The 19,480-nt window shown below is 45.3% G+C and overlaps 1 protein-coding gene across 4 annotated transcripts in view; it reads left to right on the top strand.

The window, feature by feature from the left end:
* MED27 (mediator complex subunit 27) overlaps positions 1-19,480 on the top strand; it is a 274,187-nt gene that overhangs the window by 119,320 nt on the left and 135,387 nt on the right. For all 4 annotated transcript variants that reach the window (XR_008959842.1, XR_008959841.1, XM_044389693.3 and 1 more), the window contains exon 4: positions 12,624-12,717. Coding sequence is in view for 2 of the 4 variants with exons in the window: in XM_044389693.3 (XP_044245628.1) it covers positions 12,624-12,717 (94 nt within the window). In the remaining 2 variants the exon portion in view is untranslated. The remainder of the gene's footprint in view (positions 1-12,623; positions 12,718-19,480) is intronic.

Here is a 19,480-nt window from a genome sequence, read left to right as displayed (position 1 = left end):
AGGGGCAGGAAAGGTATCCAGTCTCGATCCCATTCTAGAAGCCGGATCTAGGCACTCCATCCCACTTCCATACTAAGCCCTGTTCCTGGATCAGCAACAGTTTTCCCTTTCTCCTGTATGTCTTCCTTTGAAAATAATGAAAAGAATTCTCCTTACTAACTACAATGCAGTCATGTGTTTAAAAATGAGCAGGACACCAGAAAGAACATTCCCTACCTTTAATGCTTATTCTTCAAGCAGTTTTCAGTCTGTATCTGTAGTTGACTTGCTGGGGCTTTTATTCCTTCAGACTCAAGCAAAAGTTTCTTAAGAAAAAGGCAGTATTTGTACATACAAAAGGAGCAGCTGATGTTGCTAACTGCTTATTTTCTGCCAAGTGCTGTATGTGCTCCGTTCTCTTAATTCCCACAGTGACCACATGGAGAAGGTAGCCCTTTTATCTTTATGTTACAGAGGAGGAAACCGAACCTTGGAGAGGCTAAAGTAACTTGAGATGAGGGCAGAGTGAGATGGAGAGCATTGGGGTCCGTGGGATTCCTAAGCCCCGGCCTCAGGCTCTGCTCTGCTGCAGACACTTGCGAGGAGTCTCCGCGCAAGCAGGTATCCGTGGAGACCTTGCTGGCACCGGACAGTGTGCCAGGGGCTGGCGGCAAGGAAGGAGACGGATGGTGCCTCCCCTCCATGGAGTTTTCCGTCAGCTGGGAAAGGTAAATGTTAAATAGTCAGTGTCCCACACGTGTGGAAGAGACTGTGGAATGTACTATGAAGGCCACCATGAGTGACAGTGCTGAGTCGTCATTCACTGGGGGTCTTCTGCTGAAGGTTTGGGCCAGCAGAGAAACGGGGGGGTCAGATTAGGGATGTCAGGCAGCGAGTGCTCCAGGCAACCATGTGTGGGAAAGCCCCCTGAGTGCCCATCAAGAGACCCTACCCAGGAAGATCTGCTTCAGGTTCCATTACTTTCCATTTGTCGTCATCAAGTCTGCCTTCTAACCCAGCTGCCGGCAGAACGAGGAGCAGAAACAACCTCACTGTGTCTACAGACTGGTGGGTGGTATTTTCTGGTTTAGAATTTTTTACTTTTTATAAAAGGAACAATTACAAAACACGGTTCTGCTGGCTCTTAATTTTTTTTTTTTAAAGATTTTATTTATTTATTCGACAGAGATAGAGACAGCCAGCGAGAGAGGGAACACAAGCAGGGGGAGTGGGAGAAGAAGAAGCAGGCTCCTAGCGGAGGAGCCTGATGTGGGGCTCGATCCCATAACGCCGGGATCACGCTCTGAGCTGAAGGCAGATGCTTAACCGCTGTGCCACCCAGGCGCCCCTGACTCTTAATTTTTTATTTAGCCTTGATCCAGTCTGCTCAACCCAGTCCCGTCCATGGAATGCTTATGAAATGTGTATTCAGTGCAAAAGCATTGCAGGGACTGGAGACGAGTGGGCCTCAGACTCTCTCCTCAAGGAGTGATGGCCTGATGAGTGAAAATAAAACTGTGTCATACAAACATATTTGTCCCAGGAACGGTGGAGGCCGGGGGGGGGGGGAGTCTTGTGTTTTCCTGCATTTCTTAATGTATTGTTATGGTTGGAACAAGTTATGTGTTCAGGGATGGTTTGCATTATCTTTGGCATTTCTCGTCATGAAATCTACCATGTCTGTTTTCAGGGACACTAAAAGTCAGGTAGGAACAAACTCTTGTTCCGCTCACGTGCAGCAAATTCTGAATTAGTGGAACACGGTCACCACGTGAAAGCATTACCAAGAAGTGCCAGATCTGAACAGGCCAGTCTGCACTTAGTAAACCCAGCGTCAGCTGTAACCGGGGCTGGGCAGGAATGCTATGGGAATTTGGGAAGGGTAGAGCTTCCCAGCGTGCATCGTCTGTCCTGACCCGCTCCCTGGTTGAAAGTCAGAGGCCCGGGGGTGCTTTCTCACGGTGTGAGTTGTTCACACATGCCTCACTGCCCGTCTGAGCTCCGAGTGTCATGTCACCAGATCTGACCGGAGATGATGACGTAGTAACTACTGCTAATTGGTGTTGCTGGAAAGCTCAATACGAGTTTTTCCTTGTTTGGGTTTTTTTTTTCCCCTCTCTCTGTAACATGTAAGGGCTTGTAGCGGAGGTAGGTGTTGAGTGAAATCATAATTCTTTTCTAAACTTAATCCATTGTTTAAATGTTTTAGGAGAAACACTGGGGCCCACAGATATCTGAATAAATACTTAGTTATTAATATAAAATGCCCAAGTATTTTGCCCCTTTCTGTTACCTGACAATTTCACACATTAATGGAGAGTTTCCGTGTCAAAGACCCAACAGGAGAATGGAAGGAAGTTTGACTTCGTTGTCCTGTTTTTCTGGAGATCAGCCTGTGGCCTTGAAGGAAAATGGCTTGTCGGCAAGTGAAGTGTAAGCCCCACGAGGACGGAGTCCACCCGACTCAGTACTGTGTCCCTGGCTCACTTAGGCACTGAATGAGCATTTCCTGAATGACTGGAAAGAAAGGAAATCATAAGTTGATTTCATTTCGTTAATATGCTCCTAAAATTTCCCCATTGTTATGTAAAAGTCTGGGGAATGACAAAAATGAAATCTGCTTTTTCTACAGAATCCTAGGAGACCTAACGAAAGCACTGTGGTGTGCAAGAAAGCCCTGAAGTGGGGAGTCAGACGTAGGTTCCGGGCTCAGCTCTGCCGCTCGGCTGTGCTGCTCCCTTGGGCAAGTCACTTAACCTTCTTTTTTCTGTCATTTATAAAATGGGAGTTTTGGACTTGCCCTTCTTACTTCTCAGAGTTGGTGAGCGATCAAATGAGATAAGGAATGCAGAAGTGCTTTGAAAAGCAGTACCTGCTTTCCCGCTCATCCTGACTCTCCAGCAGGAAGCACAGGCTAGAGCCATCCCTCCAGCCATCCAGCGCTCACAGAAAGCCTTCTGTGGGCAGTTCATTCCACTGTTTTCTGTCCTGAGTATTTGCTAGCATTCCCTGAACACAGTCATTGTCAAGCACTATGGGCACTCAGTAAATATGTATTAATAGATCTATTAGGGGTAGTTTACAATGCATGACCTCTCTAATTCCTGCTCAATCATATGGAAGAATTCTGGTTTAGATGGTATTTGCCTTGTGTTCTAGTTCATACACACCTATGAATTTACTAGGCTGCATGGCCCCCACCTGGGAAGAAGGAAGGCAGGCAGGTTCGTTTCTCTGTTTCTGTATGTGATGGGTCTTTGTGCATTGATTTCAGCTTGAGGAAATGTAGCGTGGCTTTTGTTTGGTGGTTCCCCTCCATTTGTTCCTGTAACGTATTCACGTAGTTGAAAGTTCATAAACTACGAAGGAGAGAACAGGAGAAGCTCCCTTCGACTTCTCTGACCTGGCCACCGTTTCACTCCGGGGAAGCAGCGCTTCCTAACCTTGACAGCCCTCTCTGCTTAGGTGTTGAGTTTCCATAAAGAGATTGTGAAGTTCTGAGTGTCTTTCTTAGAGGAGAATAATAGCACAACTAGTATCGTGGGCAGGGAGAGCGAAGGAGTGTGGTAAACGATGGAGCAGAAACAGAAGCAAATGCTCTGTGCCCGTCTGTGGCACATCTAGTCTTGCCTTTTCACGTACAGTTGAGAGAATGACCGGAAGGCTCTCACACACTTGATACAAATATCTTACAAATCTGAGAAGCTGGACCTAGGTTTCCCGTCTTCTTTCTTGAGCAGACATTGAGACCGATTGCTGAGTCTCAGGCAGTCTCGTTCCCGTGGAGTAATTAAACAAACCCCCTTCTGTTCGCACCCACTGGAAGTCCTGTTGGACTCATCATTCTGGACAGGTGGGGAGGAAAATCTTGAATCATTTTCAGAGCTTACAAATGATTCTCTTTTTGATAGCTGCTGGGCATTACCCGCTCCCCGAAAAGGTGGTCTATTAATAACGCACTCCTAACTTTCAGATTTTGTACGGGTGGAGAAAATGAGCAGCATGTGTGGTACACACTGTGTGGGGTAGATGCTGTTTAAATCTGGTTTGAGCTGCTAAACATCTCACTAACACGGGATCACTGGCTGGAGTCCAGGTTTGTTGGTTAGGTTGGTTTTTTTTTTTTTTTTTTTTTCTTTTGAGGAGGGGTCAGACTTTAGAGAACCAAGCCATCTGTCCAGCAAATTATTTTAAGGCTTTTGATAACAAATAGTTTGCAATATATTTTACTGTGTAGAGTAGAAAATTAATGTTTTGCAAAACTGATATCTTTAGAAATGTCTTCCACATTCTGTTTTGTTATCGTTTTGGTATTGTAATCCTAATTTGGTAGCACGCATCTCTGGACTAATGTTTTTGCAGAATTAATTAGTTCATTAAAAGCAACGTTTTAAAACCGGCACGTCAGTAACAGCGCACTTCTTTAGAAGGCTCTTGGTTCTAAGAGGCATTGAGCTTCTATTAAAACAGATGCAGGGATTTGTAGCTGCATGTAAAGCTGTAAGACTTTGAAGAATCTCCCCTGCTTTCTTTTTCTGTGCGGCAGCTGTCCGGTTGCTGTTGTTTGTGCCTTTTGGTGGCCAATGTAATGCCCTCTCCGGCACCTCCGACCTTCGTCCGTGGCAGAGAACTTTGCATTTGAGTTGTTTCCTACCTGCCCAGTCTCCATAGCTTACTTTTAATGTCCTGTGTACTCATTCAGATATTTAAGGAGCATCGGTGGGTACCAGGCACCACGGCAAGGTGCTGGGATTCAGCATTGAACAAAGCAGCTGTGCCGGCCCGCAGAGGAGCCTTTCAGGGAGACAGACACTAAGCAAATAATCACTAGAAAAATTGCTTAATTAAACTGGGTTGGGAGCTACAAAGAGAAATTAAAAGTGCCATAGGAAGTGAGGTAGGGTACACCGACTGATGGGGGCTGAGGGCGGGGGTCCAGGAAGGCTCCCAGAGAAAGTGTCATTTAAGCTGGAAACCAAAGACTTGAAGCATGAGCTGGACTGACCTGGGCATGGGAGTGGAAGGAGTTGTGGGAAGACCCTTCCAGGCAGAGAATGCAGAGTGTGCACAGCGTGCAAGGGTAGCGCAAGCCTGCTCGGGGTCGTGGAAGAAGGAGGCCAGCTGAGGCTGGGCAGTAGGCGCCTCCTCGGCCCCCTCAGGACCCGAGACTTAAGCTTGCCACCGAGCTGTGTCTTAAGCAGTGATGTAGAAAGCAGGGGCTTGCTTGCTTTCTTTCTTTCTTTCTTTCTTTCTTTCTTTCTTTCTTTCTTTCTTTCTTTCCTTCTTAAAGATTTTATTTATTTATTTAACAGAGATAGAGACAGCCAGCGAGAGAGGGAACACAGCAGGGGGAGTGGGAGAGGAAGAAGCAGGCTCATAGCGGAGGAGCCTGATGTGGGGCTCAATCCCATAACGCCAGTATCACGCCCTGAGCCAAAGGCAGACGCTTAACCACTGTGCCACCCAGGCGCCCCAGGGGCCTCTTTCTTGATACAAGCAAGGAGCTTCTAGAAAGCATGGGTGATGCGGCTTTGGAGGGTAGAAACGGTTACTCACTCTCAGGTGACCTCTAAGGTCACAGAAGCAGGTCCTTGACTTTGTTGGAAAGACTAAGTAACAGTGAGAGGCAGGTGTTTCATCACAAGCAAACAAAGAGAAACTAACCATGGACTCCCATCACAGAAGCATGATTTTAGGATTACAAGGACTGTTCGAGTCATCGTACCCCTGTGTGTTCACTTCCAGGCTGCAGCAAGTACGAACGCATTCTCGCATGAAGGCAGCTTTGTTGAAAAATAAAACTTACCATTAGGAAAAGAACAAAGAAGAAAACCAGATACCTCCATTCCAAAACAGGTCTAGAGCAGTTGCTCTGAATTGGGGTTCAGGAATGGACTTTAAGGGGCCTGTGAACTGCAGACAGCTGTATGTGAAATGATATGCAGACGTGCATTTTAGTTTTCAGTACCTTCTTAGAGGGTTGTGACCCAGGAAGATTAAAAGACGCTGATAAAAGAAATTGGAAAACCTGATGGTCTTTTATGTGTTTGTAGAAAGCCTTTAGGTTTTGTAGGCAGTGTTTTTGTGTGTATTCCACGAGGCTGCAGTGGGGTAATTGGGTAGAGATGCTGGGGTGGCGGTCCGGCAGTCCAGGGGCTGCCTGGTGAGATGTGGTAGGGGGAGCCACCTTTTGGAGATGCTGCTCGTTCCTAGATTGACGGTCCTCTGATAAGAGGACCTCTGAGTGCTTGGTGTTTTTTAATTCTCTGATTAAGGATGTTGAAAGGAACAGGCCAAGCTACTTGAAGACAATCAGGAAGAACAAGGCTTATTGGGCTTCAAAAGTAATGTTAGAAATCTGAGAATGGCATCATCATTTCTGATGCTGCCAAGATGTTGAAGTCGTTGAGATGGAAGCTTAGTCTGAAGGAAGCCTTTGCAAACCTCGAGAAGAATTGGTTGGATCGCACTAGGAAAAATTGGAGGGGAAACCATCAAGAGTCTGACTGGAACTGGGGAGCAGAACAGGGAGATTGGATTCTCTAATTGCTTAGAGTTAACTTTCTGCCTGAAAATATTGAAGTTCTGAATCACACCTTGATCTGAACCTGTGATTTCTAGGAGTTTGTGTTTCTTGTCCGATTCTTGGACCATAAGCCAGCTCATCGGCCGGGTGCTTCGGGAGGAGAGCTTCAAGCAGCTCTCCGTTTCGAAAGTCCTCTGTAATGTAAATAGGAACAGCAATCTTTCCAAGTTATTACCCTGTTAACAGGTTGACAGATATGTGCAAATTGTGACTCACTGCTCAATTTGGCACTAAATTAATGTCTTTCCGCGCCGCGTCTGCTCAAGTGTAAACTAGTCACCACTGCTGTGTTACTGCTTGTTTGCCTATATTCCAAAGGTAAAATTTAAAGGAATTCGATCCTGCCACAGAACGAGTGGAGCATATGGTGGACGTGTAGGCGGAGAGCACGCTGTTCTACCTGTCCTCAGCCCTGCACTCAAAGTGGGACGCGACACGTTGCCGAGCTCTGTGCAGACGCTGGCGAGCTCGCGGGCTCGGGAAGCAGCATCCCTCTAAGTGCTGCCAGGGCGGTAGTACAGCGAAGACCACCTCCCCTGCCCCCACCCCCACGGCAAAAAGAAAGTGTCATTTCTGTCTCCTGCTTCTTAATTTGACGTTCCTAGCTTTCCTTACTTCTGTCAAGTTACTAGTGGTGGATTTGCGTTTTAAAGGTTGGGTGTATCTGAAAATGAAATGTTTTGATTTTTGCTTCTAGGATTTAGACATTGTTTTCCTCAGTTAAAAACGCAGCTGACTTTCTCTCTTTCTCTTTTTGGCAAATACGTAATGTCACCTGTAAAAAGAAAATTTGCATCTCCTTTATGGTAAGCGTATGAATGAAAAACAGTCTCCTTGAGATTTATTTTTGCTTCATGAAATCTTTGGATTGAGTTTGCTGAGCTTCATCTGAGATCACTGATGGGGGAGGAAACCAAAGTGCCACCCTAGACCTCTCCACTGTCCTGTGCTGACAGATCTCATAAAGGAATCCACAAATGGCAGGGGACATTTATTGTCTTCCCGTTTAGAACTTTGGCCCTCACTAAAAAGCAAGCAAAGTCGGGTATTTGGCATGGAATCCTAGAAATCCACGGCCTGAGCTTGGTTTCTGGAATTATCTCGTAACCTACTCATTATTCCCGTGTTTCCCTAGCCCACTAAAGAGACAGATTTTCCAGAAAGCGTTTTGAAACCTTCAAGGTGAAAGGTACGAGAGAGAGCAAATTATGATGTTACCTCTGTACTGAAGTCCTGCATATTCATTTGCATTCTCCTGTCCAGAGCTATGATGGTTATTGATTGAGGATTGGTTCCGAAGACATTGCCCGCCCCCTCTTCATTAGCATATACTTAGCAGTGACCTCCAATCACACAGGACAGTGGATTTTTGCTTCCTGCTGAGTCTGAAGTAATTGGGTTTCAACCATACACAGAGATTTAGAAAAGAAGTATGTAAATGCCGAAATGTTTCCAGTGACTTGGTGTAAACTTTTGACGTGAAGTTTGCCATGTGTCTTCCAGCATTTCAAAAAACATCAGGCAGTGATGCAACATGATTTCGCTTCCTCCTTCCTTCATCTTTTTACCAGTTTGTAGCATTTACGCCTAAAGCCAAGGTTGTATCATGAAGCTGTGAATCTAGAAGGGGACTGTGCGAGATGACACGCCATGTCTTGGTCTGTTCCTTATCATCGAGGAAAGGTTGTTTCCTCAGCCATTTTAAAAATCAGCAGAATGGGAGGGGGTGCCTGGCTGGCTCAGTCAGTTAAGCGTCTGACTCTTGATTTTGGCTCAGGTCGTGATCTTGGCGTCGTGGGACTGAGCCCCGAGTTGGGGTCTGTGCTGACTGCGGAGCCTACTTGTCCCTCTCCCTCTGCTTCCCCCCCCCCCCCCCAGTTCATGCACATGCACTCTCTCTCTCATAAATAAATAAATAAAATCTTAAAAAATCAACAGAATGGGGGGGCACTTGGCTGGCTCGGTGCAGCGTGCGACTCTTGATCTTGCGGTTATGGGTTTGAGCCCCACGTTGGGTGTAGAGATTACTTAAAAAAATAAAACCTTAAAAATAAATCAAAAGCATGGGGCTTTGCTTTTAAGAAATACCTCTCATTCTTTCCGAGCTAGTTCACTTTTTAAGGCCTTGTCTTTATCTTACGGTCCTTTCTAGAGGTGGGAGAGAACTGTTTGGTACTGAGTTCCTAAAAACCGCACACACACTTGAAAGATGTTGGTCTCCTGTCAGCCCCCTTTCCCAGGAGCAAGTGGCCTTCCACAACCCCTCTTCTCAGACACCACTGCTTCAGTCTGCTTACTGTCCTTGTTTCCTTACCACTGGGCCTCCTGTGGTTTTCCCTCCCTTCAGCTCCAAGTCTGAAACTGTCCAGGACATTCTCTGAGGAAAACCTGATAGGTTCATCAGTGTGATTACTCCCTGACCTTCATAACTGACACATTGGTGTTCACTTTTTAACAAATGGCATTATGTTGTCTGCTATCTCTTGTGAGTCCCAGATTTTGAACTAAAATCTTCATGTTGTGAGTGGAGCGTTAATCTCCCTCTCCTGCCAAGAGAGCATAGCTTTTATATGTCCCTGATTTAATGGATATGTAATTTAATTTATCATATCCAATGGATACGAAATCCAATACAAAACCCTTAATAGATAGTTTTGCATCTTAGCTATTGTATTATACATCCCCAGTGTGATTGGTAGTGAGCACAAGTGCTGGTATGATTTTATTCTCGAAGGATGTGAGCCAGACCCAGCTCCGTTGGTGCTGTGGGTTGGCATCGTCATAGCGAGCCTCCACTGGTGGGAGAGTTCATCGCGCTAAGAGAGCGCATTTCTGCAGAGCAGACCCACGATGTCCCAGTGAGAGTATTTGTAATTTTCCAGTCCTTAGTATGTGCCAGACACCATGCTAAGTACTTAATGTCAGTGCTTATTAAACCTTAAGAGAGTTAAGTTCCATTTGGGCCAGAAAAAGAGAAGACTCTCTTTCGGAGGAATGTGTCCAGGAAAAAACGGACCTGACAGATTGCCTGGTATGTCTGACTAGTGCGGGAGAGTTTCAGAACTCTCGGGTGTAGAGTTCAGGGATAGCACTGCAGTAGGCACACAGAACACTAACCAAGGGAAAAGGCAAAACAGAGAGCTAGACAAATAAATGTATGTACTCATGAACCCCTTTGTGGCTCAGCTACTTAAAATAGATGCAGAGATTTGGGGCGCTTGGGTGCTTAGTCACTTGAGTGTCCAACTCTTGATTTTGGCTCGGGTCATGATCTCAGGGTCATGCAATCAAGCCATGGATTCAGCTTCATGCTGGGCATGGAGCCTGCTCAGGATTCTTTCTCTCTCTCTCCTTCTCTCTCAAAAAAAAAAAAAAAAAATTTTTTTTTTAATATGTATGCAGAGATTTTAGAATGTACACACCAAATACTGATTTAAGCAAAAATTATGATATAACTTGCATTAGAGTCTAACCAGGAAAACAGGAATTCGAGTATTTAAAACTGAGAGAATTTAATCCAGGGCATTGGTTATGTAGATGATTGAGGTGAGAAGCCAAACGGGAGACAGTGAGGCTGCCAGAGAGGAGCAGCAGGAAGCTGCTACCGTCCCTAGACCAGAAGGGCAGGGGGAGGAGCCTCTGGATTAGAGTCCAGTGCCAGGATGGTGACAGCTAAATTCTGATACCCTATAGAAGAAGGTCACTAGGTCATGCTTACAGTGAAAGCATCCTAGCCACAGCAGTAAGACAACAAAAAGAAAAGGCACCCAAATGAGCAAGGAAGAAGTACAACTTTCACTATTTGCAGATGACACGATACTATATATAGAAAACCTGAAAGACTCCACCAAAAAAACTGCTAGAACCAATACACGAATTCAGTAAAGTCGCAGGATCCAAAAATCAACGTACAGAAACCTGTTGCATTTCAATATACCAGTAACGGAGGAGAGATGAAGGAATCAGTCCCATTTACAATTGCAATTGCACCATAAACAGTAAGATACCTAGGAATAAACCTAGCCAAAGAGGTGAAAGCCTGTACTCTGAAAACTATAAAATACTGATGAAAGAACCTGAAGATGACACCGAGAAATGGAAAGACATTCCATGTTCATGGATTAGAATAACAAATATTGTTAAAATGTCTTTACTACCCAAGGCAATCTCCACATTTAGTGCAATCCCTATCAAAATACCAACAGCATTTTTCATGGAACTAGAACAAAAAATTCTAAAATGTGTATGGAACCACAAAAGACCCCAAAGAGCCAAAGCATTCTTGAAAAAGAAGAGCACAGCTGGAAGCATCACAGTTCCAGACTTCAAGTTCTATTCCAAAGCCACAGTAATCGGAACAGTATGGTACTGACACAAAAATAAAACATGAAGATCAATGAAACAGAAGAGAAAATTCAGAAATGAACCCACAATTATGGTCAATTAATCTAACAAAGCAGGAAAGAATATCCAATGAGGAGAAAAGACTGTCCCTTCAACAAATGGTGTTGGGAAAACTGGACAGCAACATGCAAAAGAATGAAACTGGACCATTCTCCTTCACCATACACAAAGTTCAGAATGTATTAAAGACCTAAATGGGAGACCTGAAACCATAAAAGTCCTCGAAGAAAGCATAAGCAATAATTTCTCTGACATCAGCCATAGCAGATTTTTACTAGATCCGTCTCCTGAAGCAAGGCAGACCAAAACGAAAATAAACTCCTGAGTCTACATCAAAATAAAAAGTTTCCGCACAGTCAAAAGAAACAGTCAACAAAACTAAAAGGCAACCTATGGAATGGGAGAAGATATTTGCAAATGACATATCCAATAAAGGCTGAGTAACCAAAATATATAAAGAACTTATAAAACTTAACACCCAGAAAAGGAATAATCCAATTTAAAAATGGGCAGAAGACACGAATAGACACTTTTCCAAAGAAGACGTACAGATGGCCAACAGACATATAAAAAGGTGCTCAACATCACTGATCATCAGGGAAATAGAAGTAAAAACTACAATGAGATATCACCTCACACCTGTCAGAATGGCCAAAATCAGTAACACAAAAAACAACAGGTGTTGACAAGGATGCAGAGAAAGGGGAACCCTCTTGCACTGTTGGGAATGTAAACTGGTGCAGCCACTTTGGAAAACAGTATGGAGGTTCCTCAGAAAGTTAAAAATAGAACTATCCTATAATCCAGCAATCTCACTACTAGATATTTACCCAAAATACAAAGATACTTATTCAAAGGGATATATGCACCCCAGTGTTTATAGCAGCGTTATTTACAATAGCCAAATTATGGAAGCAGCCCAAGTGTCCATCAGTTGATGAACAGATAAAGAATGGATAAAGGAAAACACACACACACACACCACACACACATACACACACACACACACAATGGAATATTATTCAGCTTAAACAAGAATGAAATCTTGCCATTTGCAACTGCATGATGGAGATATAGAGTATTATACCAAGTGAAATAGGCCAGGGAAAGACAAATACCATACGATTTCACTTACACGTGGAATTTAAGAAATAAAACAAATGAGCAAAGGGGGGAAAAAGAGAAGGGGGAACAAACCCAAAAACAGACTGTTTACTATAGAGAACACACTTCTGGTCACCGGGGAGGGGGTGGGGATTCAGGAATGCTCTTGTGAGGAGCAGTGGATGTTGTACAGATTTGTTGAATCGCTATATTGTACACCTGAAAGCGCTATTACACTGTACGTTAACTAACTAGAATTTAAATAAAAACTTAAAATGAGATGAAAAGCAAGAACTGACATTAAAAACATACCATGTAGAAATATGGAAGTAAATACCAGTAGAACGCACTAAACACTGGTTGGCCCTGAAAGGCAAAAGGAGGAACGAGGGAGTCGTATTTTTTGTAAAAAGACTTATAAATCCCGTTTGCCTTCTTGGCTGTTTTGCACTGATAAACAGCTGAAGAGAGACGTCTTTCGCATACCGTAGATTTGTGTTTCCTTGACCAAGGTTCCAGTTCATACATGTGCGTTTCTTTTTCCACTTAGATATGTTGATGATGTGATCAGCCGCATTGACAGGATGTTTCCTGAAATGTCCATCCACTTATCCAGGCCCAATGGCACATCAGCAATGCTTCTGGTAAGTTCTGCTTGACCGGTCTGTAGGGCCATGTGAGGGAAGACTAGCCTCAAGATTAAGTCTCTGGCTCTGTGTCGTAAGGTCTAGAGAATGGAGACTAAATCCCAGTTTAATGGTGAATAACATATTTCTCTTCACTGGTTTCCTGTAGTTTCAAAATTCTGCACATTGCAACTTGGCTTTTGAATGAAATTGCAGAGCCCATGTAAGAATGACCCAGCGAGGAAATACACCGTCAGAGCATTCCACCTGTTAGTTCAGGATGTGTTGGTGACTCTTTTAGATTGTCTCAAAGAAATGCCCAACTCTTGGATCCTGCTAAGAAAGGCACCATCTTAGAATCAGGTTCAGGGCGCCTGGGTGGTTCAGTTGGTTGAGCTTCAGACTCTTGATTTTTGGCTCAGGTCATGATGTCATGGGTCGTGAGATTGAGCCCCGTGTCAGGCTCCATGATCAGTGCAGAGTCTGCTTGAGATTCTCTCTCTCCCTCTGCCCCTCCCCTGCTCACTCAAGTGCCCTCTCTCTCTCTCTGTCTCTCTCTCAAATAAATAAATAAAATCCAAAAAATAAAAAATAAAACCAAACCAGTTTCTTTGGGAAATCCATTATTGAAGAAAGTGTTCTTGAGACCTTATCACGGATGATTTTCAATTTTGTTGCTTCTGATTTTGAGTTGCTCTGAGCAGGTTGGCCTCATGACCATACCACTGATGTTTGCATTTGCAAGAATTCACCAAAGACAGGTGTGATTGGGAAATCCAGTGGCATAGAAATGCTCCATTTTATCAGTCACTAGAAAGGCACGGAGGCCTCAGGGACGTGAGGCTGCTGTAGCGTTCGGCGTGGCGACGTGCGCTTGCAGAACTCTGCTCTGAACACAGATTTTCAGGAGCCGCCACATTTTACAAAAAGCAGAATTAGTCGAATCAAGAGTGGTGGTTTTTCATGGGCGTCAGGGAGGTGAGCCTCAGGACCTAGTGTTTTTTTGTGTCTCGTCAGTTGCTACTGCTTTGGGGCGTCTTGTGAACTGCCCGTACTTTAGCGTTTTACTTTTGCAGAGTCTTATAAAAAGCTAGTCACCCAGGATAAGCCCCGATTCACTCCAGCCGTTCACCTGAGGAGACCGGCCTTACTGTGTGTGTGCGTGTGGATTTCTCTTAAGAAAGGAAGAGATGTGGGCTTATTAAATGGGTGTTATTTCTTTTGGGAGAAAAAAATTAGTGAACATTTGGGTATCACGCTACTTGAAATTCTTTCAGTTAAAAAATACAGTGAATGAGGTAATACAGTGTTCTTTTAATAGAAAAAGAAAACAATTTGTATCTGTCTATAAAACATGCAATATCTTCTGCCTCAGTTAAATGTACAAATTGTCTAAATTTTAAGATCCTCCAGACCCAGCAGCTAAAACATAAATCCTGCTTTCAGCGTACTTGACAGGGACCAAAGGAGTTAATGAAGATAAAAATGAGAGCATCCTCAGTGCAATAGGTTTGTTCAAATTATTTCTGGGTCATTGAGCTTCCATTTCGTGATGGAGGTAGGGATTTGGTGTTGAAGGGAACGAGCAGAGGGAACAGGATCATAGGGAAACAGGTCTAAGATATTAGAGTTACTTCCACCTGAGAAAGCGGGCTTTTATTTCACAGTGACCTGTCGGCCCCGTCTGCTTTCCCGTGGGGCTGCTGTTTTAACAAACCGATGAGGGAGTTTAGTGGCTCGATTCAGGGGAAAACCCCGTTTTCTGTGTGCATTTTTACCCCCGTGCGTGGCTAATTCAGAGCGCTGTGTGCGTCTGGCCAGCTAGTTGTTAGCTTCCTTCGGTGACACAGGAATTCACGTGAGGTGAAGCGTGTTTATGGGAGTAGCAGTGGGAAATCGGATTCAGAGTCCGATTGCTGGGAGGATAATTATACTTCTAACGGAACTGCTTGATTTGGCTTTTACTTTCACAAGGTGGCATTTTATGAAGTTGTAGACCTCTGGCCCATTTGGTGCTGCCACACAGACACCTTCTCTGAGGCTGAAGGGGCTTCTCACCTGGCAGAGGAGCAGGACCAGCAGCCCCCCTCCTGTCCTTGCCCGGCAGCTGCTGCCCGTGACTTCGGTGGAGAATGTTCGGGGTCTGTACCGTAGGCAGTGAGGGCACCCCCGCAGGAGGTGCAAGCTAGAGTTGGAGGTGTTGTTTTCTGGAGTTGAGTCTGGAATGGATTGTCGACATCTGGAGTAGAGTGTGTTCTGGAAAGCTTGGGAGGTGAGCGAGACTGACCAGGACAGACCGTTAAGGCTGAAGCGGGACACACATGAGCAGTCTCTGCTGACGTCTCCTTTCACCTGCCTTGGCCAAGGTGCAGACTGCACCTGTGCTTTCTAATAAAATGACATTTCCTCCTGCGTCAGCCAGGCTTCCTTGAATGCAGTCAACAGAAACCTGCTCTGATTAACTTAAGCAAGACGGTTTTTGTCTTTGTTTTGCTTTCTAATGATGCCGGATGCTCACAGACCGGAAGGTAGAGTTGATCTGCCGGGAGCGACAAAAACCAGGGCAGCTCCAGGGGTGTCCAGAGCAGGATGACGGTCCCTTGGTGTCCAAATAACTCGGTGTCCACTGCCTTCTATCCCATGCCCGTGCTCCTACAACCTGGGCGAAACACTCCCACCAGGCTCACCTAAACTTGTTCCTCTGTGATGGGAAGGAAGTCATGCCTTGGTGTCCCCATGGAAAAAGCGGTCTGCGCCACTCCGCTCCCAGCACTCCATGGAGTGGAGGAGGCGATCCCCTGCAAAAGAGGGCCAGGGCTGGGAAAGCAGCAGTCTGCATGGGAAAGTAGGCGTCGGCTTGTCGACCTGCTGCAAGTCTTCGGGGTGCTTTCCTCCTCCCATCGGTTATAGCTCATGGTGGCAACAAGTAAGATTTGGACTGCCGGGCACGGAGCTGGTAATTTCTTCTTCAAGTTTTATTATACAATTTGATACATACAAACGAACAGGTGTAACGTATGTGTCAATTACAAAGCATAACAATAACCCCAGGAGCTCCCCACTCAATTTAAGAAGCAAAACATAACCAATGTGTGCCTCTCCGCCCAGAGTCGCCACCCTCCTGACAACGCTCCTCCTCTCTTCCTTTCTTAAATGCATTTCACCAGCTGGGCGTGCCTTCCTAACTAGTATACAAACTAGTTCTGTTGAATTCTGAACTTTATAAAAGTAGTGTCATATTGTGTGTATTCTTTCTTCTCGTGCTTTCTCTTTCGTTCTCTCTCTCTGGTGTGTGTGGTTCCTGAGGTGTGTGCATGCTGGGTTGAATCTGGTCGTTGGACCATCTTCCCTGTTAGGTAATAGTCCGTTCTGTGACTGTGTGCACTTTATTCTTCCTCTGTATGTGTTTGCGTTGTTTCCAGTTGTGCTTCCTGAATAATGGGGACCTGAGCATTCTTGCCCTTGCACCAGAGGGCAGGTAGGTGTTTAGCCCAAGCTCTGGAGCCAGTGCAGGCCCCCGTCGGGAGGAGGAGGAGGAGTGCTGGGAGCGGAGTGGCGCAGACCGCTTTTTCCTCAGGGCCACTTGAGTGTGAAATGCAATGGCATGGTGCCCACACTGGCCTACGAGGGGGCCCAGAAATGGCTCCATTAAAGTGACCTGTCTTCTCCGATCAGCACGTTCCGCTGACTTGTTATAGACCTCTTCCAGTTTGGCGTATGAGTACTGGCCCCCCACCCCCGGCAGGGGGGTTCTTTGTGCACATGCGTAGTAAAACGACGTAAAGTCATTGAACTCCAGAGCATTCTGTGAACAAAAGGCAGGTGTGGTGATCTGTTCTGATTTCCCCTTCACCAAGCAGTTACTGCCAAGAAGCAGCAGAGTGCCTCAGTGTACTAAGATCTATAGTCGGGAGCCATGGTCTAACATCAGGTTTCTTCACAGTGTAGAAGGGGAGACGGGAGGGTGTAGATTTGGTCCTTCTCTAGGGGACTAGGGTCAGTTTGACTCATCGAAAGCAAAACCAGCCTTTCTTTGGTGGCTGGAATCATCAGGCCTTCAGAGCCCATCAGAACCATCAGGAGCGGCCAGCTTCCGGCCTGGACACTGCATTTGACTTGAAGCACATACATGTATCCCTTTCACATGTGTGGACCCCCAGATAGTGCATGTGTGGGCGGTGGAGGCTAGAGGAGGGAAGGGAGGACCCGTAAGTGCCCAGGAAGTGTTTGCTGCATAGATACATGGATGACAGATAAAAGCATCTTTCTCTTCCATAGGTATCAGTTTGTCCATCTTGGCTGCAGTGGGGACCTGCTGCTCAGGGGAGAGGCAGTCAGCATTGGTACTAGTTTGATTCCAGAACTGTCAGAACAGTTACCGCCTTAACTTCTTCTGGCGTCTTTGTGAGCCTTAGGTAATCGGCTGTATCCTGTAAACACCAAGTCCTAGCTGATGGGAAGTATAAACTTTCAGCCTCTTACATAATCTTTAAATACACTGTGGCTGGCTCTCTGCTCTGTTGGGGGGTGGAGGGGGCTGTTTGGTGTTGTGTAAGTTAATAACTCATGATATAATAAATCCTGTTTCCGTTCTTTGAAGGGATGAGCTCAGCCATCCAAAAATAAATCTAGCTATGTTGATATTTAGTTTCAGTTAATCTACCACCTAACATCCCATTATTAATTTTCTTCAAACAGTCAAAATATTGTAAGAGCTTAACTGAGTCAGAGACTAGAACAAGCAGCTGGCTTCTTTTGGCATTTAAAACATTAGTCTACAATTTTTTACTGATCCACTAGGTATACGAACGTAGAAAAGAAGAAAAAGATGAAGCCTCAACCATAATATTTGAAATATACCTTGATATTTTATAAATTAATCTTTATGTTATATGATTTGTAAGAGAGAAAACTCATTTATCAATCTTTCTAAATATACATTTTAACTAACCTTTAATCTCTTTAACATATTCATGCCTTGCTTTTGAATGACACATCTTTTTTAAACTGTTCAGACACATTATCTCATTTTGCTCTATCAGAAGCTCTCGCGGTAGGAAAGACTGTTGAACAGCTAAACCGCTTAGCTATTCTGGGCTTCGATTTCTCCAGTGGGTTCCATAGTTCTCGAACTTTAGTAGACCCAAGAGTCACCAGTCTAGTTTGTGGAAAATGCACACCGCTGGCAGACCGCACAGAAATTCTGATTCTGTGGCTCCACGGTGGAGCCCAAGAGCCGCATCTCACAGGTGCCCTACCGAAGCCTCGGGTCATCTGTGCAGCACGTTTTGAGAACCAGTATTCAACCCATTGTACCCTTGGAGTTCCAGTGAAGGCGTGTCTGCTTGATAAGTCCCAGCTCTGGCATCAGACTGTTTTATGAGCTAGGTTCCTAAAGCATTCGTTCACTTCCTTAGTAAATATTCTGAGCACCAGGAGAGAAGAGCATGGTCGTGGGTGCCGCTCAGCATTGGCTGAGGTCCTGCACTCGTGGAGCCTGTGTTGTGCAATGGGAAATGGACGGGATACCAGCAGCTGGTGATAAGGCCAAGGGGGAAGGAAGCAGGACAGGGGCTGGAGAGAGACAGAGGTGCCATGGGAGTGGGCTGGGGGATCAGGGAAGCCCCCTGTGAGTAGACACCTGCAGGAAGTGGGCCGAGGGGCTGAGCTGGGTCCAGGAGGGGCGGCACAGGTGCAAAAGACCTTAGGGGATGACAGTGGATGTGTTCAGATAAAATCAAGGAGGCGAGGATGGCCAGAGTGCCAGGAGCCAGGGGAGGAATGAGACTGCGGAGCCACACCGCGGTGGACTAGACTCACAGACGGTATGGAGGGCTGGGGTTTTTTAAATTTTATTTTAACCTTAGGTGTAGAATTGAATTGATCATGATCCTTGATTCATGACACACTTGTCATCATTGATCCAGGCATGGCCCTTTCGAATTTCTTTAATAATACAGTGAGCATTTGTGAACCTACCACCCAGCCCCAGAGCTATAATTTATCTGTAACCTGTGTACTCCATGAGCAGCCCCTCCCGTCCCCTGCCTCTGCCCTGTAGGGAGCTGTCAGCCCTCCCTTCTCGTGTTGTTCTCTTCCCTGCCCTGTTACAAGGGAAGCTTTAACACGTATATATGCATTCTTAAATAATGTATTCTTTAATTTTGCCTGTTGTACTTAATTATTTTTAAAAGATATCAAATGTTGTCTTCAGGGACTTAATTTTTTCACTCAACACTTTTCCTTGATATCATTCAAATAGTTGGCTTAGCTATAGCTTATTTTGCTAGTATGAAATATTCCATTATATGAATATATGCTAATTTAGTTACCCTTCTTTCTTTCAGTGGTTGTTGATTTGTTTCTGGTTTTGGTTTTTATTATGAGCAGTCTGCTCTGAACATTCTTGTTCATATCCTTGGGACCCTGGGCTCAGGTTTTTCCCGGAGCTACTCCTAGGAGCAGAGTGCTCGGTTTAGGGCAGTGGTTCTCAGCTGGGGTGATTTTTGCCTCCCCAGGGACATTTGACAAAGTCTAGAAACATTTTTACTTGTCACAGCTCGGGGGAAGGGGTGCTCCTGGTGTGCAGGGGGTAGAGCCCAGACCCGCTGCTAACCATCTTACAGTGAATAGGACAGTCCCCCACCTGAGAGGGCCGTCCAGCCCAAAATCGAAGTGCCAAAATAGAGAAAGCCTGTGTTAGGGCATGCGGACATGTGACTGCCCGTGAAAACGCCAGAGGGTTTTCCTAGATGGCTGCACTCATTTACACCCACCAGCA

This window comes from Ursus arctos, unplaced genomic scaffold (assembly GCF_023065955.2).
Source record: "Ursus arctos isolate Adak ecotype North America unplaced genomic scaffold, UrsArc2.0 scaffold_18, whole genome shotgun sequence".
NCBI classification, from domain to species: Eukaryota; Metazoa; Chordata; class Mammalia; order Carnivora; family Ursidae; genus Ursus; species Ursus arctos.
The sequence above is the reverse complement of the archived record's forward strand: the minus strand, read 5'-3'. Positions and strand labels throughout refer to the sequence as shown.